Source organism: Propithecus coquereli, unplaced genomic scaffold, assembly GCF_000956105.1.
Source record: "Propithecus coquereli isolate 6110/MARCELLA unplaced genomic scaffold, Pcoq_1.0 Scaffold26, whole genome shotgun sequence".
Taxonomy (NCBI): Eukaryota; Metazoa; Chordata; class Mammalia; order Primates; family Indriidae; genus Propithecus; species Propithecus coquereli.
In genome coordinates this window covers 5,363,220-5,390,169 of record NW_012148174.1, presented here as the reverse complement: position 1 = coordinate 5,390,169, position 26,950 = coordinate 5,363,220, and the positions used below count along the sequence as shown (strand labels likewise).

General features: G+C 37.7%; 1 protein-coding gene across 2 annotated transcripts in view; it reads left to right on the top strand.

Annotated features, from left to right (window-relative positions):
- The window catches only part of SPARCL1 (SPARC-like 1 (hevin)), a 35,090-nt gene extending 18,977 nt beyond the window's left edge, over positions 1-16,113 (top strand). Inside the window, exons 3-11 of one of the 2 annotated variants that reach the window (XM_012647208.1) lie at positions 2,428-2,574; positions 3,277-4,275; positions 5,543-5,615; positions 6,329-6,447; positions 6,932-7,052; positions 8,902-9,038; positions 10,012-10,160; positions 10,766-10,914; positions 15,641-16,113. In XM_012647208.1, the coding sequence (XP_012502662.1) occupies positions 2,428-2,574; positions 3,277-4,275; positions 5,543-5,615; positions 6,329-6,447; positions 6,932-7,052; positions 8,902-9,038; positions 10,012-10,160; positions 10,766-10,914; positions 15,641-15,669 (1,923 nt within the window). In that variant the 3' untranslated portion in view covers positions 15,670-16,113. The remainder of the gene's footprint in view (positions 1-2,427; positions 2,575-3,276; positions 4,276-5,542; positions 5,616-6,328; positions 6,448-6,931; positions 7,053-8,901; positions 9,039-10,011; positions 10,161-10,765; positions 10,915-15,640) is intronic. The other variant, XM_012647207.1, reaches the window with a different exon arrangement.
- The last annotated feature ends 10,837 nt before the right edge of the window (positions 16,114-26,950 follow it).

The following is a 26,950-nucleotide window of genomic DNA, read 5'->3' as shown; positions in this document are numbered from 1 at the left end:
AGAAAAATCGATGTTAATGTATTTTTTTAAAAAACTTTTTCCGGAACTATCAGTTTCTACGAGATGCAATAAATATGCAGCAGAAAGTGTGAGCTATCAGTTTATTAGCCACAGAATATGCCCAAATCCCAAAGGGACAGGAAGAAATGAGTTCTCCTATAGGAGCTCATCACAGTGGTATCATGAATCTAAGAATTTAACTTGAAGTACATGTTCACACTCTCCAGCAGCATTTTCTTCAAGGTCAATATAGACTGGCTGAGAAATTTTGAAAGTCTGTAATAAAAACAGGAGCCAATTGGTTAGGGGCAGGAAATGATATGGTAATCATAAATTGGCTCCAGACTCATCCCTGGGGGACTGTCCAAGTGAGCATGCTGAAAGTAGATAGGACTAGAACATTCTCTTCTTCATGGTCAGATATCCTGGCCCCACCATTCACACAGCAGTAAAGCAGCCATACACAAATTAGATCATTTGAGACCATTCAGCAGCCTCAAATCAATATGAAAGTTAAAAAAAACAAAAGTGGAACCATGGCTTGAATGATCATTTGGAATGATCCACAAATGATCTATATTATCCTTAATTAAAAGAAAGGATCTGTGCCATTTTTTTCTTTTTCATCAAATGGAGGAATCAGCCTCCTTTAAACAGACAAAACTATTTCTCTGTTGTCCCTTCCCTCCCTCCCTCTCTAGGTCTAAGATTCTGCCCTTGTTTTTTGGATAAGTTGGTGGTTAGCTTCTGGTTGACAGATGTATCAGCAAAAACAAACTCCGTGCCACCCACATCAAGAAGTTCTTAGAAAACAGAATTTCTGACCACAACTAAGAATCATTGCTGCTATGTAAATAGGCATCAAAAAGTGTCTTCGAACCAAGTGTTTGAATAACATACCTACATAAAGACACATTCTAGATGTTTCATTTCTGGGGCAATTTATTCTCAGGCAGACCCAGCCAAATGCTGAAAAGATAAATATCTTCTCATAGAATTAATGTATTAAAAATTTGCTATTATTTTCCCAGCCTGCCTGAATTCTCCAGATGTAAGTGGAGTCTGGGCATGTTAGATAAATGTAGATATGGGCATAATGATAAAACAAAATTTCAATTTCAGAGTATTTCTGAAAGAAAAAAAACTGCCATGTTTTTTTGTACATTTGTTCCCGCTTGGGGGGTGGGCAGAGAGTGAGGGGGTGGGAGAGAGTGAACAGTTCTCCACTAATAGGCTTAAAATCTCCCCCATCCATTCCCTTCCATGATGCCCCGCTGACAAACTCGCCAAAGTGCACACCATTTTTTCTGCTTTTCCTTCTTCTTTATAGCTTCTTTAGAAATTTTTTTCAAATGTTATTACTCCTTGTAGATGAAAATAGGATAAGAAGGAAGAGAGCAAACCAAAACTAAAATGAATCCTGTACTCCATGGCTTTCTTTGTATTACACAGTCAAATAGAATAAAAATGAGTCAATCCAAAAATAATCTGAGTTTTACACTTAACACCTGGCTATGTTTGCCATCTGAGTGTGCAGACATCTCTATAATAGAGATCATTGGTGAATATCTGCCTCAGATGTTGGGCAGTGCACGTTATAACCACTCTATGGTATTACCACTAGCAATGGCCATTTGCAGTTGAGTAGTTCCTTAGAATTAATGACCTGTCAAACTACAGATAGTAAGTAGTAGAGTCAAGAATTGAAGGGAGGCCTTTTACCTCCAAATCCAGTTGCTCAACTTCATCATGCGTCACTGCCCAGCTCTTCACCTGTATCTCCAATCGTGCTAGAAGGAGATAGAGCCATCCCTCTAGCTGCCATAATGTTCCACGGCTGCCCTTCCCTACTAGGCTTAGTGCCCTGTTTTACACAGGTTTTGAATTAATCTAAATTGCTTTGTATCAAAAGATTTCCTAATCAATGTTAAGGTCAATAGTGTTAAGAAAGCACATAAATATTGAATTAAAAGGTGAATAACATTTTCTGGTAATTATCAGTGAGTACTTAAATGTTAAATTAAGAAAATGTATAATACTATATCCTATGGGTAATTTTACTTGACTTCGACTTTCTGCTAAACAATACTTTTCAAAATTATAAAGTATGGATGCTTTGTACAAGTTTGAAATACACAGAAAATAATTCCAAAACTCAAAAACTACCATTATTGAAATCCTTTTGTTCTAGTTTCACCCAGTCTCTGCATATATAACTTTTTCTTAAATATGATTGAGATTCTTCTTTCACCTAACATTATATTCTGGGATTTGTTTGTATCCTCAAAAATTCTAGAGAATATCTTTTAATTGATATTATGAATGAAGTATATTGCTACTAATAATCATGACAACAAACGAGTACCTAGCAATTTTTAAAATTAGCATCTAGACATGAATGACACAAACTCGTTTTAATTTTTTCAGACAAACGCAAAGTTCTTATCTGATCATTCCAAACCAACTGCTGAAACAGTAACACCTGACAACACTGCAATCCCCATTTTAAGGGATGATGATGCAGAAAATGAAAAGGAAACTGTAGTATCCATAGACGACCATTCCAACCATGAGGTAAAAATAATATCATTATATTAATATAATTTAATTCTCCAAATGTCTGAGTTTCGACTGGGTGTAGTGGCTCATGCCTGTAATCCTAACACTCTGGGAGGCCAAGGCGGGAGGATCGCTTGAGGTCAGAAGTTCGAGACCACCCTGAGCAAGAGCGAGACCCCGTCTCTACTAAAAACAGAAAAAATTAACTGGTCATGGTGGCGCACACCTGGTCATGGTGGTGCACACCTGTAGTCCTAGCTACTCGGGAGGCTGAGGCAGGAGGATCGCTTGAGCCCAGGAGTTTGAGGCTGCTGTGAGCTAGGCTGATGCCACAGCACTGTAGCCTGGGCAACAGAGTGAGACTCTGTCTCAAAAAAAAGAAAAAAGGTCTCAGTTTCAAAGCATGGTCAAAGAGATTACCTATTCATGTCTCAATTTAATTTTTCAAAACATTATGATCACATCAGCTACCTCCAATCACTAGAAGAATTCTGAGGATTAATGAGTTTTATCCCCTGGGCTGAGGTGCTATATAATTGTTTCATTTTACAAATTTCAAACTCAGGTTAAATCTGTGGCTATAGAATGTGAAGAATATCATAGACATGTTTACATGATAATGTGTGAAGAAAAAGAATAATGAATATTAAATGTTGGTTTAGGAATTATAAATATGATGACATTATCATTTGTTTCAAGAATAAACTTTCTTTTAAGGCTGAAAAATCTTCAATGTTAAAGTCAAAAGGGGAAAGCCATGACCAATCAGCAGAACAGGGCGAGAGTTACAGCCAAGAGCTGGGGTGGAAGGATCCAGAGGACAGTGACGATGACTTAAATGTGAATTTGGGGTACACACCAACCGAAGGCACATTGGACCTACAGGAAGATACGGGTGAGCCTCCAAAGGAAAAATTCCCAGAGAACATCGATTTCCCTGCTTCCAATGTTAGCTCCTTTGTGGATTCTAACAAACAAGAAAGCATCACAGAGGAAGAGGAGAACCAAGAACAACCTACAAGTGATTCACATCATCAGTTGAACAGCAGCAGTAAACACAGCGAAGACCTACAGGACCAAGGAAACCAAGAGCAGGATCCAAATATTCCCAACGGAGAAGAGGAGGAGGAAAAAGAGCCAGCTGACGTTGGTGTCCACATTGATAACCAAGAAAAGGAGAGAGAATTTCCCAAGGAGCATCCTGACGGCAAGCAGGAAGATAGCAATACTCAATCCGATGATATTTTGGAAGAGTCTGACCAACCAACCCAAGTAAGCAAGTTGCAGAAAGAGGAGTTTGAGCAGAGTACCCAAGAACGAGAAGAGGGTAACTCCGATTCAGAAATGAAAGAGGAAAATGCATCGAACCTCAATGAGCACGTGCAAGGGACTGAATGGCAGAGCCAAGAGGGCGAGCCTGGCCTTGAAGTTGTCAGCAGCCGCGAGGAGAATGATAAAAAGACTGTTTCCGAGGCTTTGCTCGTGGAACCTACTGATGGCGGTAACATCATGGCCCGAAACCCTGGGGCTGATGATGATGGGGGTGATGACGGCGCCAGGCACAGCGCGAGTGATGACTACTTCGTCCCAAGCCGGGCCTTTCTGGAGGGCGAGAGAGCTCAGTCCAATCACCATCACGGCCAGGATGAGGAGCACAGAGAAAGAGCGCGTGAGAATGAAAGCGCAGGTACCACCGAACCTGGAGAACACCCAGAGGTAAGATGATTTACAATGACGCTTGTCCCATAAAGTGAGCATCATCAACGAACAGCCGCGACCTTCCCCTGTGCCCTCACAATCTCTTACGTGTGTATCTATCAGTACATTGCCAAAATATATGACAGTCATTTATTTTTATTGTCACCATTAGGCTGACAATACCTGTTTTATTGGGGTTCCTTTAGAAGCAGACCCTGGATTTGAGTGCTGTTTGTTTGAGAAGTGCAGGGAACCAAGATAGAAGAGTGGAGAAGTGTTCCAGGTCAGGAAAGGAAACTAATGAAAGGAACATCGTTGGAGCCATGTAAAGAAAATTCCTTAGAATTGTTCCATTTGGGGAGTGAGGGAGCTAGGGCTTATTTTGGCTTATTTTGCTAGGGGAGGTAGTAATTTCTCAGCACTTCCGGTCTGTCCCTTGAGCAGGCCAACTAGATTTTCACGGTTTTCCAGGCACAGAGATACAGAAACTGGCAGCTGAAAGTCGCTGGAGCCAGCTGGAACGATCAATTATGACAGATCTAGAGTGTGGGGGACACGGACAGAGGCTACTCTCAGGCGTTGAAAGCACGTGCCATGTTGTATTCAAGTTCGATCACCAGCCTCTGACAAAACGCCTCTGACATAATAAAAGATCCAGCAATATTTGTCGAATTAGCTATAAAGACTAAGGCACTACTTTATTAAGCAAACACATATCAAAATGAGAATCTGGAAACTGCAGCTGGGTGGGGTCAGGGAGGAAGCATATCGCTATTTGGTTGGTTAATCATTTGGAGCTTTCGTGCCAAACCCTAACAGCTACCCTCCAGGAGGACTAGGCACAGGTTTTGGCAAACAAGGTCAACAGTAACCTCAATTACTGAGAGCTCTGTTGCCATGGTAAGGCAGGAATTTTCTGACACTTTAAAAACCTGGTGAGAAAGCTTTACCAACAACCTCACAGAGATTACCAATGCAACCCTGCCTTAACCACAGAATCACAAGGTAAAACCTCATTTCTAGGGTTTTCCCAAATCCAAAGGGGAGTTTCCAAATCTTACTGAGTGATCCCCTGAGATACAGCACTAAATTCGATCAATGAAGATGGAATCAATGGCTCTCCAAGGGCTACCGTCTACCTCCACAGGTGAAGCTGGTTTCCCTGTTTGAGATCTGAAAATGATTTGGGCATGAAAAAAACCGTGAAATTTTGCACGGTGGCAATATACATTAAGTGGTGGCTCCCCCCTTGATAGGTTTAACTTCTGCTTTTGTTATTCTAAAGGCCAAGCAAGCAGAGAGCTCAACAAATGAAGACAGAACATCAAGTGAAGACGACATGAGGTTGCACAGTGTTGGTGAGTGACCATACCAAGGAAGAAGTGGCATCTGCCACTTTGGGCTTGCCCCTTCCTTCCTTTGAGACTACTGCAATCCTCTCCAAGGAAATACTCCCATAAATTGTTGATATTTACTTCTGCATATTTGATACACAGCTAGGGTAAATGTGTTTACAAACTGGAAGTCCTGTTGAGATATTAGTGACAAAGCTAGAATTCTTTTTCCCTAAATCCTTTTGCTTCCGGAGAAGAATTAATTCTACTTTATTTATTCTACAGCCCATAACTTACTAGTGAATTTAGGTCCCATACATAATTAAGGGCCTAATTCCTACAACAATCACAAACATTTTGAATTTCAGCACAATAAAATTCTCATGGCTTACATAACTTCTGACCGGCTTGTACAACATGGCTCTATAGACTTCAGACTATGAGCATCTCAGGCAGGCCAAGAAGAGTTGTCTGTTCTTTGTATATCTCCAGTCTGAACTGCTGCAAGAGGAAATCTAGACTGTCATGTAAAATAATCCGATGTTAGAAGGTTCCATCTGGAAATTAACACATCACTTGAAGTGGTTTCTAATATTTTCCCACTTCCAAATTTTCAGATTTCAAAGGTTTCACATTTTCTCTCGTATTAGTGGAAATGAAGCTAATAGTCTGAGTGAATTTGCATTTGCATACTCAGTTTACCCTGTCCATGTTTCCTGTCCAAACTTTTCTGCTAGATGCTTGCATGAGCTTCCAGTGTAAAAGAGGACACGTCTGTAAGGCAGACCAACAGGGAAGACCCCACTGTGTTTGCCAAGATCCAGTGACATGTCCTCCAACAAAACTCCTTGACCAAGTAAGTATTCTACAAAATAGTCTTTAAGAGGTTCCAAAAGGTTAGTGCTGTGAATGAAAATAGTTTGCAATGGAAGTGTTTTGTTAAAAAAAAAAAAAAACAGATGAGATGCCCAAGTTATCATATACTATTTGAAGTAATATTGAAAAGAAACAAATGCAAACAAAATCACAGAATTTCAACTGTGCCATAAAAAGGTAATAACAGCATTTGAGCTATAGAACTTATCGTAAAACTCGTTTTAGCCTTGGAACATCTGCAGTTGTCATTCTACTGAGCTTCTCTAGAGCTAAATAACTGGCATCACGATTGGTATAGTTTACTTGATTTTTTTTTTTTTTTTTTTACCAAATGGGAGAATTATGATTTTAATAGTCTCACTTACCTGCACCATTTATCAGGTAGCCTGTAAGCTTTAAGGAGCGGAGTGTTTTCCGATAAGCATTTGACTCTATCAGCTTTTTCTCTTGCTTGTCTTTCCTAGGTTTGTGGCACTGACAATCAGACCTATGCTAGCTCTTGTCATCTGTTTGCCACTAAGTGCAGAATGGAGGGGACCAAAAAGGGGCATCAACTACAACTGGATTATTTTGGAGCCTGCAAATGTAAGATTCTGTCACTCCTGCCAACCCCCATTTTGGAGAGGGGTTTGGAGTGAATCTGCATATATCTGATTTATCTACATGCAAACAGGAAACAGCTAATGCAGTTCTGAACTCAGGCTGCACGTTAAAATCAACTGTGGGGACTTAAAAAACAAGAAGAATCCCCAGGCCTTAACCATAGAAAATTCTAATTTGATTGGACTATGTTGGAACCCTGGCATTGTTTTTTCATTTGTTTTGAAAGTAACCTAGACAATTCTAATGTGCAGCCAGGGCTCAGAACTTCTACAATAATGTCATCCACTTAACAATAGCGATGAAATCACTGGGATGTTGCTAAATTGTTTGCCCTCTTCCCAATTTAAGTGAAGCCTTTGCCAAGAAGTTTTATGGCAACATATTCTTCCAGAAGTTTTTTGAAGTTGTCTTCCTTCCCCAAGATAATCTCAATCGCGTTTGACTCCCCTTTCCGCTAAGTGATTCTGCACGTTAGCAGGGCTCACTAATATTTCCGGTTCTCCCCTCCTTCTAGACACAGGAGAGGATGAAACTCTTCAACCCCCTGGACATTAGATGTGGCCATGTGGTTTGCTTTGTCCAGTGAAATGTGAGCAAAAATCGCCCATGTGGGTTCTGGGTAGAAGCATTTAAGAGCTGGTGTCTGGTTCTCCATGCTCTTTGCCCTTGTCACCACAGACCCTGAAGCCTCATGCTGAGATGGTGGCCTCAAAAAATGGTGGCGCCATCCTGAGCTCCAGGGAGACAGCAATGAGCAGAGAGTCCTCCCACCAACTTGCACTGGACTCGTAGCAGGATTGCAAAATGGACTTTAGTTTCCTTAAGCCACTGAGATTTAGCATTATTTGTCACCATAATATAAGCTAACCTCTACTTTTCCCTCTTTTTCCTCTAAAAAATAGCTCTTGTCCCCTCCATCTCTGAATTTCAACTCTGGTTCTACAGCAATGATTTCTGGTCCTAACTGCACCTCGAAATTATTCTTGGAGCTTTAAAAACACCCTAATGCTTAGGCTTTCCCCCACACCAATTAAATCAGAATTTCTGTGTATGGAAGCTGGCATTTGGTATGTTTTTTAAAACACCCCAGGCAATTCTGTTGTGCTGCCACCAGGGTTAAGGACCTGTGATGGCCCATCAGCCACCGGAAGTCATTAAGCTTCTTGTTGTGAGGATTTGCCATAGCACAAGATAAGGCCCAAAGATTATATTTTCTGCTTGTATCACTAGAATGGAAAAACAAACACCACATGTACTCATCATTAAATTGGAACTAATCAATCAACACCTATGTGCACATATGGAAATAACATTCATCGGAAATCAAGCAGGTGCAGGGGGAGGAGGGAATGGGTAAATTCACACCTAATGGGTTCAATACACACCACCTGGGGATCTAGGGAATGGGCACACTTATAACTTTGACTCAAACGGTACAAAAGGTATTTTTTTTTTTTTTTTAAGACAGAGTCTCGCTCTGTTGCCCGGGCTAGAGTGCCGTGGCGTCAGCCTAGCTCACAGCAACCTCAAACTCCTGGGCTCAAACGATCCTCCTGCCTCAGCCTCCCGAGTAGCTGGGACTACAGGCATGCGCCACCATGCCCGGCTAATTTTTTATATTTTTCATAGAAATGGGGTCTCGCTCTTGCTCAGGCTGGTCCCAAACTCCTGACCTCAAGCGATCCTCCCAGGGTGCTAGGATTACAGGCGTTAGCCACCGAGCTCAGCCTGAAAAGCAATTTATGTAACCAGAAAGTTTGTACCCCTGTAACATCCTGAAATAAATAAATAAATAAAATGTTAAAATAAAAATATTTTCTGCTTGTAACAGCTATTCCTGTTTGTACGGACTTCGAAGTGGCTCAGTTTCCCCTACGAATGAGAGACTGGCTCAAGAATATCCTCATGCAGCTTTATGAAGCTAACTCTGAGCACACTGGGTATCTCAATGAGAAGCAGAGAAATAAAGTAAGTTATCCGCGGGTTAGCTTCCTAAGTGTCTGTCTACAGGGCCTGAGGACAAAAGGTGTTGGGGGAGGGGGAACTACCTACCTCTACGCATTGGCAGAAGCCCACTCTGCTTCCCCAGACCTGTTTAGCCCACCTGGATTAACAGAATAGCGGTGGCCACTATTCATGCCACGAGGTTTCAGATACCACCACACCACCCCGTTCGCCACCCAAAGGGCAGTGGTCTGAATAAGCGCTCTTTAACTCATACCCAGAGCAAGATCTGGTTGAGTGAAGTCAACATAAATTCAGCATTTATGTAGTCAGGCCCAAATATATTATTTAAATATATACATTTTTATTTGCCCTCATAGACCAGACATAGATGTATGATACAAAGGAAATTCATTACGCATAATATCAGTAATATGTTAAGAAAAAAGTGCAGAATATTGATTCCAGAAGTTTCCAGAGAAAATTTATACATCAAATAGTTACTGAGTGCACCCTGAGTGCCAGGAATTGATCTAAGTACTGGAGATACAGCAATGAACCAAACAAAATCTCTGCCTTGGTGAGTTTACATTCTAGACGGAGATAAACTCTAAACAGATAAGTATATGTGTGTGTGTGTGTATATTTGTATATATATACATACATATGCAAATATGCAAGCATACATCCAATTATATAAATATATTCAAATAAGCATTTATGCAAATCTAATCAAATCAGAAAATATACATATAAGATACGTCAGGTGGGATGAAACATGCTATAAAGAAAAATAAAACAGGAAAAGAGTACGCATTAACTGTGTCAGACACTGTTTATAGATTGTAAGTTGAGGACTGAGAATTGGAGAATTGGCCAATGACCTTGATAGGAGCTGTTTTGGGGGCGGGGGGTGGGAGAGTTTACTCTTCAAGTTAAGTTTAGCAAGTGACAATTCCAACAGTGGTCTGATAATCTTCTCCCTTCCTAATTCCAGGTCAAGAAAATTTACCTGGATGAAAAGAGACTCTTGGCTGGGGACCATCCCATTGACCTTCTCTTAAGGGACTTTAAGAAAAACTACCACATGTATGTGTACCCCGTGCACTGGCAGTTTAGTGAACTTGACCAGCATCCTATGGATAGGTAAATACCTTCCCATTACCGGATCATCTCTCTGATGTATTGTCTACATCTCTATGCAAAAGGAAAATCTAAACAGATTTAGGAAATTTCCCAGTTCCATTTTAGAATACTGAAACGCCAAACAAGTATGGTGAGGAGTCTAAATGAAAAGCTGCTTTGAAAATAGCGGGATGTGGCTACGCCACAGCTCCCCAGTTTACATGTTAAAGTCCAGCTTCCCACAGAGACTCTTTCAACTTTCTCATTCTTGATCCTAAATTCTCAAGATAATCTGATTGGCCCCACTTGAGTCACGTGTCTGCATGTGGCACAGTCAGGCATGGCCAGTGCATGAGAACCAGGTTGTACAAACACGATTGCTGGGCACAGCCCTACAGACACAGGGTGGAGGGGAGGACGGTTCCCAATGTAGAGAGAAATCAACCTCCCAAAAGCTGTCAACCTTATCCACAAATAGTTTATTTCATTTGCAGCTTCTCGTCAAGAGTATTATTTCTTTGGCTTACACAGTAACCTTGTGGAAGAAAAATATCCTTGGGATCCTAAGAGTTAAGTCTTCATGCACAAACTACTCGGTTAATGGGCTGCCATTCATTTCACTGCAGAGTCCTGACGCACTCTGAGCTGGCTCCTCTGCGGGCGTCTCTGGTGCCCATGGAACACTGCATAACCCGCTTCTTCGAGGAGTGTGACCCCAACAAGGACAAGCACATCACCTTGAAGGAGTGGGGCCACTGCTTTGGAATTAAAGAAGGTAAATTCGTCATTAGCCAAAGGAGAGGGGTGTCCTCTTCCCCAGACAAGCCCTGGGCCCTGCAGGACTCCCAGAGAGGTACTGCTGATGTTCAGATTGAAAGCTAGAGACAGAAAGATGGCAGCATCCCAGAGAGGACTCCTTGCTGCACCTGCTGTCATTGTAAGGGCATTTCTTACTGCCTTTATGACATTGTTCTCAAAGGACGATGAGGGTGAACGCGCCTCGAGGTCTCAGCAGTTGGCTGAGCCTATGAAGGCAACGTGAATCCAGGCAGCTGTGACAACTCTCAGAAGGCTGTATGACCTTCCTTATCTTAGATCCCTCCTTAACCTGGGTCTTGGGTCAAACCTTTAAAAACGGTGCACGAAGAGTAAAACAGCAAGCTGCTTCTGGCGAGGGGAATTCGTTACCAACACACTAACGACCAGATCTTACATCACACGTTGTGCTGGGATATTATTCCTTTAACCCAGAACTGACCCGCGGCTGCATTTTCAGTGGTGGGAGGGGAAAAAAGGTCAGAGGGTTCTTTCTGCATGCCTGCAGGGGAGGAATTTAAATTTAGACATTTGTTTTGGGAGGTTATGTCTTGATCTACTTCCTTTACTTTACCCAAGTGAGAGTTGACTTTTACGAGCAAGTATGTTTGCAATAATTAAGATATGAAAAATGTTAAAAAAAAAATGAGTATTCACATTTCGCCACAAAAATGGTAAGTCTGTGAAGCAATGCATATGCTAATTAGTTCAAATGAGCCATTCCACAATGTATACATATTTTGAAACATCATGCTATGCATGATAAATACATATAATTTTTATTTGTCGATTAAAATAAATAAGAAAAAAACAGCTCACAGAATGTAATTCAACACTGAACATCAAATCTCTAAAACAGAGGTTTTGTATGTATGTCTAGGACATATGTGGGATAAATTTGCAGCCAAGCAGTAAAGAAAAGTAAGTTCTTCAAAGGTCAGAATTCCCAAAAAGAAGTAACTTGTGCAACCTTCGCTTCAAAAATATTCCTCATACATATGTATAATGCCTTGTAATTAGAAAGAGCTGAGAGTGTGACTATTTATTAATAAACAGGTGAGCAGAAAGGGTTAGTCCTTTACCTCTACAATATTATTCTGTGAAATAAGCAAAGAATGTGTATTTTTGTAAGCACCTAGTTCAGTGTATTACTTGTCTATGCTGTGTAACAAATTATGCCAAAACTTAGCAGTTTAAAATCTCTCTCATGGTTCCAAGGGTCAGGAATCTGGAGTAGCTGACCTGGATGTTCTGGCCTAGGGTCCCTCACTGGGTTGCGGTCAAGCTGTCAGCCAGTGTGGCAGTAATCTGATGGCCTGACCAGGGCGGAAGCATCTGCCTCTAGGCTCACTCGCATGGCTGTCTGCCATGTAGGCCTCTCCTCCACAGGGCTGCTCGCAGCATGGTACCTGTAGCTGGTTGCTTCCAGGTCAAGCAGGGAGGGAGAGAAAGAGAGAGAGAGGGAAGAGACAGAGAGAGAACATCCAAGACCCCACGCCTGATGCCCCAATATCTTTTATAACCTAATCTCAGAAGTGACATACCATTGCTTCTGCCATATTGTGTTGGTCACCCTGACCAACCCTGCTGTAGTTTGGGAGGGAGACCACAGGAAGTGGGGGACCACTGGGGGCCATCCTGGAGGCCATCTTGGAGGCTGCATCCCACATACTATTTTAATGCTGTTAGCACTGATATGAAATTAATAAGCTAGTAAGGCCCAGACCCATACAAATAATGTCAATTTTCTTTCTAACATCTATTCTACAAGCAGAGTGCTTATAAAAATTCAAATATATCCCTAAAAATAGCTAACATTGTTTTTCCCAATTCCCATATTAAAAAGACAAAACAGACCCAAATATAGTTGCCCTGCACCCCACCTGACCCCACCATTATCAAGAGGGGAAAACTCAGCTGGAACAGGACATATTTGTGTATGCTCTTTTGTGTGACATGTGATTTTAAAGAACTAATAAAAAGGCAAATTTGAACAGAGGCCATTGATTTAAGAAAACCAGGTGCATTTCACTCTTCCTTTTGCAAAACTTGTGGCAGCTCTTCAGCGTGTGAGCTCACTCAGGCTCTGTGCTGGGCGGCTGTCTGGGAGGAGCAGGAAGGACTTAAAGTCCAGTCATTTGCAAAGCTACTAATGATCTTGTTTGTGCACTGTGGTTTGGCGGTCATTACGTTATTTTGAAGAAAGGAAAAAATTATCACATAATAAACCAATAAAGCAGATATTAAATACTCAGTCAGAACAAGTAAACAAGTTCCTGCTTTGGGATGTAGCTAGGGAAGACAAAAAAAATCTCTATTTGTAAGTAAACCCTTCCTTCCCTCGGAGTTGAGAAATTCACAGAATGAGAAGATAAATTTTAGCCAGTCTTTTACCGAATTTTCACTGCCTGGGATCTGAACTAGATGTGCTCAACTATTCCAACTCTGTCATTAACTAGCTATGTGAATAAGGGCATGCCACTTATCCTAAGCAAGTCTCATTTTCCTTATGTACAAAAATGGGATCCAATTAAGAGGTGGAGTAGCCTTCATTTATTTAGTGCCTATGACATACCATGCCTTGACATGTATCCATGCTAATCCTTAGAAAACCTTCCAAGTGATACCAATGGGGAGAACAAGTTAGATCATACAGGTTCTACTAAGCCGTTTAAAGACATTATCCTAAGAGTACTGGGGGAGTGCCAAAATGTTTTCAACAAGGGAGTGATTTCCTTGGGATGGTATTTAAGAAAGATTCCTCTGGTTACATTGTAGAGAGGCCAAAGAACAGTTGAGAGAATGTTGTGGTAAATCCAGGCAAGAGTTGATAAGAACTTGAACTAGGGAAGTGACAGAGGGAAAAAAAGAGAAGTAAACATATTGAGGATATATTTTTAAACATAAGCATACTCCAGATGTCCAGCATATAGAAATAGGAAGGAGATAGGAAATATGAGGGGGGCAGGGAGCAGACAGGTGACAGATTGCAAGAAAGAGAAATACAATGCCTAGGTTCCTGGCGCAGGGCAGGCAGGGTAAACAGAGGCACCTTCCACTCAGAGAGAAATCACAAGAACAGAAGCAGATTTGGGGAAAATAACAAAGTCCATTTTGGATACATTGAACATAAGTACTTGGGAGACATATACTGTTGGCAGCTGAATATTTGGGTCTGCATTTCAGGATAGAGTTTTGGAACCGAAATACATTTTGGGGATTATTATGAGCATTCAAGAGCAACTGACACCAGGAAAGGAAATTAATTCCTCAAGGAAAATGTGTTGAGTTACATGGGAAGGGTCTAGGGTTGAACACCGAAGAACAACAACATCTAGATGATGGGTAGAGGAGGAAGAAGGAGTTCAGTAAGGAGAATGGAAAGTTTCTCCTGAAATGAAGGAAGAAAATCAGGATAGCGCCACGTCAAAGGAGGTGTTCCAAAGAGGAGGAAGAGATCGACAGTATCAAATGCTGCTGAGATGTCAAGGAAGATGAAAGAATGAGCGTGTTCATTGGATGTAGAAATAAGGATATCCTGGGTGGCCTTGCTAAGAGCAGTTGGGCGGAATGGTAGGGATGGAAGCCAGATTCTGCAGGTTGAGAAAGAATGGGAGATGAGAAAAGGGTAAAGAGTGAATGTTTGACAGCAGGAAAGAGCTAGAGGGGGAGGTAGAGGGGAGGAAGCATTTTTAAGAATGGAAGAGGCTTGAGCATTCCACTCCTTCATTCATTTGCTCAACAAATCTTTGCTTAGGGACTACCTAAGAGCTGGGCGCTGTCCCAGAGGCTGAATAAACAGGATATATAAATCCTAATGGAAAGGCCCCAGGAAAAAAAGGAAAGGTTGAGGGTGTAAAAAGAAAAAAATAAAAAAGAGGAAAATAGAAGGAGAATCCTGAGATGATCAGAAGGGATCTTGAGCACAGATAGAGGAAATTAGCCTTAAGGTCAACAAAAATGACATCTCTCATTTGAACAACAGAAAGAAGAAAAACAGTGTGCATGCAAATATAAGTAAATTTGTAAGCAATTAAATTATTACCTCCATTTTACAAATGAAGCCAGTACTCAAAAGAAATATATCAAAGTCCATAATCTCTCTCACTCTGCAGGGCTAAAGACAAATTGGGCAGGAAAATTGCCTGGTGCTCCAGATGGGACAGTAGTTCAGTATGCCTCAAATTAATCTGCCTTAGACATTTGTTTACCAATGACTCAGTAGGGCAGGCCACATGGTAAGGAGTCTTATATCCACTAGAAGATGCTGTCTTCTTCCATAGGTGTGACAACGAGTCCTTTAACAAGTTTTCAATTGAAAACTTGATTTAATTGGCACTACACTTCTATTTATTTCTATTATATTTTAGCTCCCTTACAGATTAATACACTTGGCACTTCTTGGCCTCCCTAGCAGTGGTCCTCAACCCTGCAACAGCATTACTTGCAGAATTTTCTAAACGTCTGCATGTCATTGGCCCACCCCTGGGGCTTCTGATTCCAGAAGCCAGGGGAGAGACCTAAAAATATATATTTGTGAAAGTTCATGAGTAATGTCGATGCCCTACCAGAGTTGAGAATTACCATTATTCTGCCTTATTCGATGGTTTCTCTAATCCCCCAGCATTGTTTATGCTTCTACTCTAGCTACTTTCTAAACACGTTTTTTGGTTTTTGTTTTACAGAAGACATAGACGAGAACCTCCTGTTTTGAATTAAGATTTGACAGAACTCCAACTTTCCAGCATCCTCCACTGTTGTAACCACTTCAGAAATATATGCAGCTCTGATACCTGTAGATTTATATTTAGCAAAATGTTTGCATGTATAAGAAGACAATGAGAGCAACTGCTTGATAATAATCTATGCACCAGGCATTTAACACAACTTTGGAAATAAAACTTTTTAGGTAAAGTCAGTATATGCAAAATACTGTACATTGTGAACAGAAGTTTAACGCATAGTAATTTTACTCTCTGCATCAACTTAGGAGGTAATTACTAATTGTAATTGTAAAACTTGAAAAAATAATGCATTCATATTGTTCATAATATCATGTGCACTTCAAGAAAGTGGAGCATTGCTCTTTTGTGGTTAACATACATTATTTTCAATATCTTAATATCCTAATAAAGAGTCCATAAAAATCCAAATGCTTATTCAAGTCTTCTTCCAGTTATTTATTTAAACAATCAAATCAGAAAGACCAACTCAGGGCTCATACTCCACATCAAATTATAATTGTGCTTCCTAGACCCTTATCCCTAAAAAAAAAACATATGTATGTGTTGTGGGTTAGGAAAAAGTATGAGACGTTTCTTATGGGAAACAAATTCTCAGTTGTAAAATATTAATGGTAGTTGTTCATCAATGTCCTTTGTCATTATGTAAGTTTAAACAGAAAAAAATTGAATTCAAGTGGTTTTCAGCCAAATTCGGTTTAAAATGTGGAAGATTATACACTGCTTGATCAAACCAGTTCTAGCTTTTTTGCAGTTGGGCATGTGCTAGGGAGAGGGAAGCCCTGCAAAAATCTCTACATGCTTCGTTACCGCAAAATAAAGGTCATGTAAAGTTAAAATGGACAGATGGAGAACCATGAAGTGTCTTGACATCCAGTATAGAAAGAGATAAATATTACTACTGTAAACTGATAACAAAAAATGTGTCATAAGAGAAAATTTGTGTTTTTATTTGAGTTCTTCTTTGGTAACTATTATGGTAAAGGCTAGATCACAAAAATATAGAGGGCATCATAATAGAGTTTTCGAAGGTCTAAAGTAAGACAATAAAAGAATCTGTCAGTTACTTTATCTACCTACAAATATTTGAAAGAAAGTGGTGTTTTACATATTTTCCTATCTGAAATGTAATATCTCAATACAATTATCTTTGATTACTTGAAAAAAAAAGTTTGTTGTTGTTAAGAACCTTACCTGTGATAGTGACTGAGAAAACGTGCCCCCAGCAATTTTATCTGAAAGATACTTATGGAAGAGTTTGTTCTTTTTTTATCAGAATAATCTTCTCTGAGTACCTCAAAATTATATTTGTTATCTCTTTTCTGAGCTCAATAAGTCACTTGCTCTTAACCAGAACCACATCACCCCATGTCCTCTGTAAATATTAATAATTAAGTTCAGTTTGATGAATCAAAATCTAATTATTATTTGTAATTTTTTTCAGCTAGGGAAATAATTTTATAAATTATTCCAAATTTCAGAATGTTTTTATGCGACGCTAAAAAGGGTTTAACTAATTAGAAAGCAAGTTCTTGGGAACAGCGAAATTATGTTCAGAAGCATTAATTAGACCTAAATTATTTTACCCTCAGGCAACTTTTTAAAATGTTTTAAAATAGTGAAAAGTGATTTTAATGCTAAAGACACCACCTAAATATTTATTCAAAAGTTTTTATTTGAAAATAATTTTCCTTTTGAGATGAAAAATAGTATTTAACAACAGAAAATTTCAAACGTTAAGTTTCTATATCAGTTAAGGATCTTGGGTATATAGCTGGATGATATAGAAGCACCTTAATATTCTTGGTGGCCACAATTTTTAATTGTGTGTTGTTTGTGAGAAAGACACTAACCCCAACCAAGGAGATGAAGCTATCTTCTCCGTAATCAGTCAGTAAGCCTATCTCTGTGTAATTGAGATATTTTAGAAGGTGGAGTTTATGGTCTGCAGTTTGAACTGTTGTGACTCATATTGCCTCTGACCATAAAGCCATCAGTAACGTGGCTTAAATACCAGATGGGTATAGAGAGTCTAGGAGATCACACTGCTCCTGGAATTTGTCGCTCCGAGGAACATCCGAAGGAAAGGTAAAAGAAGAGACATACAGTATAATTTGAACTGATTCTATTGCACTAGATAAAAGAATGTAAGATATTCTTGTGTTGCATAACTTAATGATTTCCAGTAGGTCCACTTATAACAGGAAAAAAGAAATTGAAGTGTTTGAATCCAGAAAGAAGAAAAATACAAAGGACAAACATGAAAAAAAAGGGGGGAATAAGTTGTCTAAATTCAGGCAAAGTAAATTAGCACTAAGACACATCAGAGTTGAGTTTTCAATATATATAAAATAGCTAAAGAATGATTTATATATGAATAGATATAATTTGCATCAGATGCTGGAACAAGTCTTAAAAAGAAAAGGATGAAGGTTTTTTTTCTCTCGAAATCTAATTCCAGAATCCCGTGATTTGGTTTGATATTCACAAGGTAAGTTAATTTGAATTAAATGTGAATTTAAAAACATAAAAAGGTTGACTTTCAGAACCAACGGCCCAGTAAAAGTCCAGCTGATTTGCTTTATTGAATTGACTCTTATCGTGTTTATTCTTTACCAATCCATTCTATCTTACTAAATTTTTCTCGTGCAATTTCCTGCGAAACTACAACTGTCACTAATGGCATCCACACCGTGTGAAGGCCTGGTAAGTCTTATGGAGGCACAAGCTCCAGGTGGATTTATTATCTGTGTATCACATAAAAACCCTCCTCTCATTTGAGCCAGTGGTGATCATTTCCCAATAGTAAGCATGACACAACGTTGGTGTTTAAAAGATTTATGAGCAAATAACTTCAGGGACCAAACAGGTACAGGTATAGGTTGAACTATGAATTGGTAAGAAAGAATAGAAAATGGTGGTCTATGTTGGGAGCCAAAGAGCGCATGTCTTGTCTAAAGCATGCTAAAGAGTGTCTAAAGTTTTCAGAAACACTCTCCTAGGCTTATAAAACCTGAATCTGGATGCAGGATTTAGCCTGGCCACTATTTGAACACTTCTAACTAAACAATCTATTTACAGCAAAAATAGGACTTACAGAAAAAGAAAAAGCACTAGAAATGATCTCCTAACCCTTCAGTTCCAGGCATTACCTTCAGGATGAAATTTCTCTTCTTGGTTGGCCTTTTGAGCACTGCCACCTGTCTGCCCATCCCCGTGAGTACTGCCTCCTCAGCTGTCAACTCAACTGCAGGTTTAGAGCTACCATATTTCTAGGCTAGAAAGCATTTCCTGCATCTTTTCATTTCACAAAAGAGGAAAATTTATGTTTGGGATGCAATATTTAAATTTACACTTTTCTACTCCCTTCGCTTTGAATTTATAAGTGCTGAGAACTAAATCAAGAATACTGTTCATTTTCCAAAGATAAAAAAAGATATTCATGTAATATGTAATGAATCCTAAGAAATGTAAATAACATTCTTTGGATATAAGGTAAAAAGTACTCAGTGTTCTAAATCACTGGACAAAACTAATTCAGCTTTTCCCTACTAGATGCTCAACTGCTTTTTATTTCAGACAGGAAGCTATATTATGATGGGTGCAATGCTCAGTAGTGGCTTATCACATATTCTCATTTAGAATAAAATCTCTTTTCATGGATAATATATTGCCATATCCTGCTTTACCTTGTTGCTGTTGTTGTTTTACAAGCTTGAGCAATTCGGAGGAAGTTCCAGTGAACAGGTAAACTTGTAGTTCTACTTTCAAATGATGTGTTCCTCATTTTAACAGTTTGCCGTTGTCTGAAATGACTGACGTCGTGTTTCTTTTTATAGAGATTTAACTTTTACCCACCACCAGTACCACCATTCTCCCCTCAGTTCCCATTCCCCCCACCTCCACAACCGCCTCTGGTAAGCATGAGTTCGGGGAATCTCAAATTGCAAAAAGTATTTGGTAGTTGGACGATGGTTATGAAATTTTCCAAGTTTTGATATAGAAAGAAAAGTGTTAAGAGGCCACCAGGAAATCAGCTATTCAAACTCCTCTCCTTGCATAGCTTGTGGTGGAGCAAGACAAGGGTCAGATTTGGCGAGCAAATCTCCCCCCAAATCTTCAATGAACTCTTCCAGTCGTCTCTCTGCACGTATCATTATAAACGTGTTTATGCTGAATTATTTTCACCATGATGAGCCTAGTTACTCTTTGTGAAGAGACTACTAACTTCTTCCTATAATATCCATTCTTTTGCTTTTACTAATTCACCTTGCTGCTTTCTTTTCTCCAGCAAGTTTTTTTTCCCCTGGTTTTCTATAACTTTTTCCCAAAGGTCAAACAACATGATTATTTGGCTCTTCCTGTTGGACCCTCTCCAATCTCTCTTAATATCTGAATTCTTGTAACATTTTTTCGAAAAAGGTAGGCACAATGCCAAATACATCATAGAGCTGCCTTTATTCTATTTCTAACGCTTTTGTAAGTAGACACAGATAGCATTCATTTGGCTCATATTTTCTGAGAGTTAATGGTGAGTGCTGGAAATACAAAGAGTATGAGATAAGTTTAAGATCTGATGAGGAAGAAATGAAAAATACAATGTAATTTGGTAAGTACTTCTAGACACAAATACAATGCTATGGATCAAAGACTTCCCACAGGAGACAGTATCCAAGCCAGGTCTTAAAGGATGAGGATTAGAGGAAGCATTTCAGGCAGAGGAACAGCAAGGGCATGGTAATTTGGGAGAAGAATGATTAATGTAACGCAGCTGCAACACAGGTTAAATCGGGACAGTATTTAAGCAATGATGTTTTCCTCAATCACACACACTTAAAAAGTTCGCATACATTTTAAAATAGCATCTTGCTTAATATCTTGTCTGACTCCCTAAATATTTTAAAAATACAAGCATGATTTGGCATAATTTTGTTTTTATATCTAAACATAACAAGCACCTTCCCTTTCCTTGGGTTTAATTTCAAACTGTGTTTCTCCCCACTTTAATAGGCTTTTGAAAACTTGTCACTAAAGTCACAGTCTCAATGGTATACTTCTTCCCCTTTAATGTTTTTACATGTTCTAATTAAATCCTAACCACTAAATTTCTAAATACTTGCATTTGTAATTAATTGAATGATTTTGGTGCTAGTCAGGGCTAGGTGCATTGTTTCCCTATTTTTGGCTGAAATTCAGTTTATTTGTTTTAAACTGATGCAAAATCCTGGAGTCTTGGCTAATAATTAGAATTTAGGAATCCATGTTGACACCTTATATTTAAATTTATGTAAAATCTATGTGGCAATTAGAAGAATCACTAGTATTTGAAATGGAAACTCTTCCTACCACCACCAGATGGCAGACTAGTATTTAAAAAGCAAGCAAAGAAATACTGACAAGAAGCTAACTGGTGGATTTGCGAGAACTATTCGTGCCAATACTGATACCTAAGACAGATTCCTGGACTTTGACTAATTAAGCAAAATAACCATACCTGTGGAAAGAAAAAATTATATAGAATCCACTAGACTCTAATCTGCACCAACTAGAAAGTGGGCTCCCTAAGAACAATGTCTTGTCTACTGCTATTCCTAGACCTACGCATATAATTGCTCAATAAATGTTACAAGGATGGATGGATAGATGGATGAAGGGTAAGTGGATGCATAAATAAGAAACAGGCCGAAAGAAAATGTTCAGTTTGTTTCACTCACAATTCACTCTTTTTTCCCCTTTTTGTAGATTCCAATTCCTTTTCCCTTCCCTAACAACCCAAATCAGGTAATTATACTTAAAGCTTCCTTTTAAGAAAGTACTTAAACAAATACAAAACAAAAACTTGAAAATTCTTTAGATTTAATTGGGGAGGAATTTGCTACCAAGAATTAATGGTTAACGTTCTGCTTGGGGGGCCACTAGTTCTTACTATTTTGTCTGATTTGAGTAATTTAATGTACAAATCATACATATCCTTGAAAAGTGAACTACCTAAAACCTGAAACGTTCCTTAATCGTGTGGGAGGAGCAGTAGAAAAAGCATTTAATTTGAAGTCAAATGATTTGGAGATGTAAGCTTCAGCTCTCCCATTTAATGCTTCAGAATATTCTTAAAACTCCTTTGACCCCTACTTTCTTCTAGAATATAAAATAGTGAAAATAGATGATTTACAATGTCCATTTTGCCTCTAAAGTTTTATGTTTATATTTGTCACTAGTGGAAGGAAAATGTATTCTAATTGAAATATGAATCTATCCTAGAAGTTTCTGAACTAGATTTAAGGTTACAAAGGTATAAAAGAATTGTTTAAATTTTACTTTTGAAAAGATTTTACTGAATAAGTGATAATGACATAAGATTGATTCGGTAAAATACTAAAAAAACTTAAATTATAGCATATTAATTCCAATTTTTAATATTACATTTATAGACAATAACATTTTTTCCAAAAAAAGGTGATACCAAAAGAGTCTTTTTTCCAACTCAGTAAGCACAGATTTGATAATCTTTCCAAAAAGTCCGTGTTTAGTGCCCACAAAGGAAAATATAAACTGTATGTTTCAGAGATGGTTAGATTTGAAGAGGGGTGCTTAAAATATTAGTGAATATGAGTCTTAACAAATTTTAGAAATTTGAAAAATTCTAAAAAGCATGCTTTCATTTACCAAGCTAATATAAAATGTATGACGTAGAAGATATAGATAAAATTCTGAATTACAATTCCTTGATTATTTGATTGTTTCCTTTATTCTAGGTCCTTCTGGCACTTAATGATCTTATAGTGGTAAATATGTTCTTCCCTGTTAATCTATAAAGTCTGTCAAAGTACTACATTCAGTACCCTACATAAGATGAACCAGTTCATCATGAAAAGGATTGTCTGTCTTAGTTATTTCAGTATTCGTTTATTTGAATACAAAATAAAGCAGAGCTGTTAAATTCAAAGGAAAAAGCCATCTCAGTGCATGAGAAGGGTTCTACATTTATTTATTCAATTCATCCAAACCATAAACTAACATGATAATTTCTTCTATCATCAATGACAGTAAGAGTAAAAAGAAGTCTTGTGTTACAGGATAAATTGCTTTAGGAAGGATTAATTCTTCACTAATGATGAATTATCATAAACACATAATACATTAAAGATTATCAAATCTAAATTCCAACAGATATGTTTTGTAATAATTCAATTTAAGGAGGCCTTTTACTGATACAAGAAATTACTCAGAATCTTCACAAATGAAAATGCTGAATACTTGAATAGTGTTATAAAACATAACACTAAAAAATTCTATTTATCTAAACCACACTTTCTACAGATACTTCTGAAATCAGGACACAACGAATACATCTGTTGAATCTAGGATCTTGTTTTTCTTTAAAAAGCTATTATTAATGAAATGGTACATTTTACAATTGATAGTATCTTAGGATCGGGAACATGCAGTATTTTGTAAAAATGTCAGAAAATTAGGTCTTCATCATTTGAGTGCCTGAGATAAAATTTTTTAGGATTCTTCAATATAGACTGGTTAAACTCAACCATCTTGAAGAATGTTTCAGTGTCCCAGAAAGATTAAGGTCAAACAGATAACTTCTGAGCCTAAATAAAAACCTAAGTCTTTTGAGTTCCAATTGCTAGTGTTCTACCCACAACCCACTCTGTTTAAGCAACTTTATAGTCTATTTCCAAAGGGCAAATTGCAAAATTTCTAGCATCTCTCTAACTAAACATGCTTTAGGAAACCAACTTCAATGATTATTAATAATTATTGATGATTACAAAATTAGTAAGTTCACTTTTACATTGAAGCATGGCTTGAAGAGCACTGGCCTATGGTTGGAAAGCCTAGATTCTAATCTCATCTGTACAACTAAATTAGCAGGCAAAATGTATGAATTTACCTCCAAGGTCCCTTCCAGTGAAAATACTGACTCCTCAGACAAATTTAATTCATTCAAATTACTAGATCTTTCCAAAAATGTTGTTAGCCAAAACCCTTTTCTATGCTTTCTAGTGCTAAGCTTCAAAGCAATACTTTTCCAGTAATACTGCTTGTGGAACCAAATCCTGAAAACAAAGTACTCACAGTTGGCCTAAAATTTTGGTTCAAATATCATTCACTGAGGGACTTTGCATCATTTATGAAAGTCAGGACTTGAATGGAAGTGCACAAAGTGGGTTTCTTAACCATTCAAATCAGTTTTCTAACTTTCAACTACAGTAAATACAACTACCAGGCAGTTAGAAGAAAATATTTCTGTGAATTAAAAGAATTTAAATCTAGATATAATGTCTTTATTTTTAAATCTTACGTCATGTAAATAAAATACTAAGCAATAAAACTGAATTTTTCCACAAAAAAAGATCTTCATATAGAAAATACTATAACTTACATATGTACTAAGTTAAATATAAGATAAAAAAATAAACGCATTGATTGCACTGATCATTGGTTTTTCTTCTTTCACAGTTACTCACTGCTATTTTGAACCAACTGGGGGTAAGTCATTTATTTTTATGCTACTATAAACTACAAATTTACTTAATGGACTAAAGAAAATGTCTTACTAATTTTTTTTTATTTTTAGGGCTTCTTTGGGGTAAGATTTTATGATTATATTGATAACGTAAGTGACATTCATTGTCAGGAAAGGTAAGAATAACTCTTCATAACTATAAAAACATGGCAGAATCAAACCCAATTGATCTACTCAAATTAGAATTCATGGGTTATAAACTCAATTTCCTCCAAGATCTTTAGATCAAAATTTTTGCAGTCCTGAAAAGGTATTCTTTTCATAACGCCCATGGTATTTCACAAAATTTAAGTTTACAGAAATACATGCAACATTAGATTAAGAAATTTCAAAAAGCAAAATTTGCCACAGGCTTATTTTTGTCATATGGACAATTCATAGAAAATGAGAAAAGCTTACTGTGAAGCTACCAAACCTAGAAAAGGCCTGATCTCAAGGCAAAGCAACACATCTCCTTAACATAAAAGCATTATCCTGCTTGGTGCAAAGGCTACAAACCTTGAGGCTTCTACTTTGACTGTCACTCAAGATTGCTTTCATTGAAAATGTATACCAAAAAAAAAGAAGATACCAAAAAGGTATATTTCTTTTTGTTACTGTTTTAATTTTTTTTTTTAAGGGATGATGTCTCGCTATATTGTCCAGGCTGTTCACAGGCCCAATCAAAGCACACTATAGCCTTGAACTCCTGGCCTCAAGCAATCCTCCCACCTCAACCTCCCCAGTAGCTGGGACTACAGATGCAAGCCACTGAACCTGGCCCTTTTTAAAATAACAATTAATACATCAATTAATATTATATATAGTATGTATTTATTTTAATCTACCTGGAAAGTAGCTGATGAATAAATAGAAACTGGATTTTTACCCAACAGTTTTTCTCCTAACACGTTTTACTGCCTTGAAGAGCTTATTTAGTACTTTTTATCACTTCAAATACTTTCATCAAGCCATGAGAGGCCAAGTGGGAGAAATTAAGCTCTATGGTGCAGACATACAGTTAGGGATTCAACTTAGCATTTAACAGAACCACCTAATTTTCTTTCCCCAGCACACGCAATTATACCAATATTAACAAATTAGCAATAAAATAACCATGGAATGGGAGACACAGGGGAAGAAAGAATTATGGTGAAAATACCTTCCTATAGTAACTATAACCTGTATTATCTATTTTGACAGAAATAATTATCACTACTACGCCAGAAGTTACATACGGTTAGTAGAATCTCCAAATATCTTTCAAGCAGTGTTATACATTTTTGAATATTTTTATCAAAAGAGTTAATCATCTCAGATTGTGCCATTGGTAAATTAATAATATGATGAAAGTCGGTATAAAAAGACCAACTTAATTCAAAATGTTTTCTCCAAAGAACGTATTTTAATGTCAGTTTATTTAATAAAACTCCAGAAATTTTAGAAAATTATACCAACCACCAGAAGTCCTGAGTATAAGAAAACATACTGTTAAACAAGAGTAGCCTCTCAAAGTGCTTAGAATTTTAAAGTTTCTCTCTAGCTACCAAACATTTAGCTCTTAAAATAGCTATGATCTTAAGTAAGTTTAGCACATCTTCTATTTGAGTTTGAAATGCCTTCAAAAGCTCAAGAACACCTGTTGGCAAAACAAATATTGATCGTGACCATTCATCCTTATCTTAAGATATTACCAAATAAACTGTCCCTGGGTGAAAATTATGTAGACACTTTCAACAATGTTTTAGTCCAATCAGGTATGGTCCTTGAATTTCAAGTCACAAATCATAACTGCATTACTATGAATAACATGAGTACCATTTATGTAATATATAATCTTCCAAACTGCATACTTAAATAATAAATCATACAAGATTCATAACCTCAGTAGGGAATACAATAGACAGGTTTTAGAACTGAGTAGAACAAGATTCAAATCCATCTCTGTCCCTTGCTGAATAAAATCTTGGGCGATCTTTCTAAATATCAGTTTCTTCATCTGTGAAATGGGAATAATACCACCTAATTTCACAGGAATTGTGGTGAGGATTAAGTAATATAATATAGATATTCAGTAAATGGTATGTATTATTACTATTTATTTTACCAAATGTTTCTAAAAGAAAAAAATATTCCTTATACATAAAACATAGGAAAAGTAAACATGAAGGGAATATTACCTAGTGATACAGGAGTAGCTGTTTCTCTGGGAATGTCATAAGCTAACATTTATAATCTGGTTTTTCCCCATTATAGATGGCACTGGATATTTACAGTTATCAGAAGATGATCTCCTTCTATCGTATCTGTTGTTGATGCTGATGGTAGTTTTATCATTTTGTATACTTTATAAATGTTCCAGTGAAAATTCCAAAAAAAAAATAAAGAACTTATTACCTAGACCATGTATTATAGTTATACTTTAAATAAAACTTTAACATAGCCTAATATCTTTATTCATGTATCAAAACTATCTATTGAAACTATTAAACACAAGCAGATATGATTTTCCAGAGAATTAATTGCTCAAACTTCCTTAAAAGTTTTTGTAAGTAGCTTCGATTTTAGAGAATTCTGTTCAGTGCTAGGAAGAAACAATCTCTTCCTGCCCAACAGTAAAAGCAGAAGCTGACGCATGCTGGAAGAAGGCCACCCAGGCTCTTACTCAGCAAGCGGGTTATCCTCATCAAGTATAAATACTTTTATTACATACCCTTGGGACAAGGACTTTATGA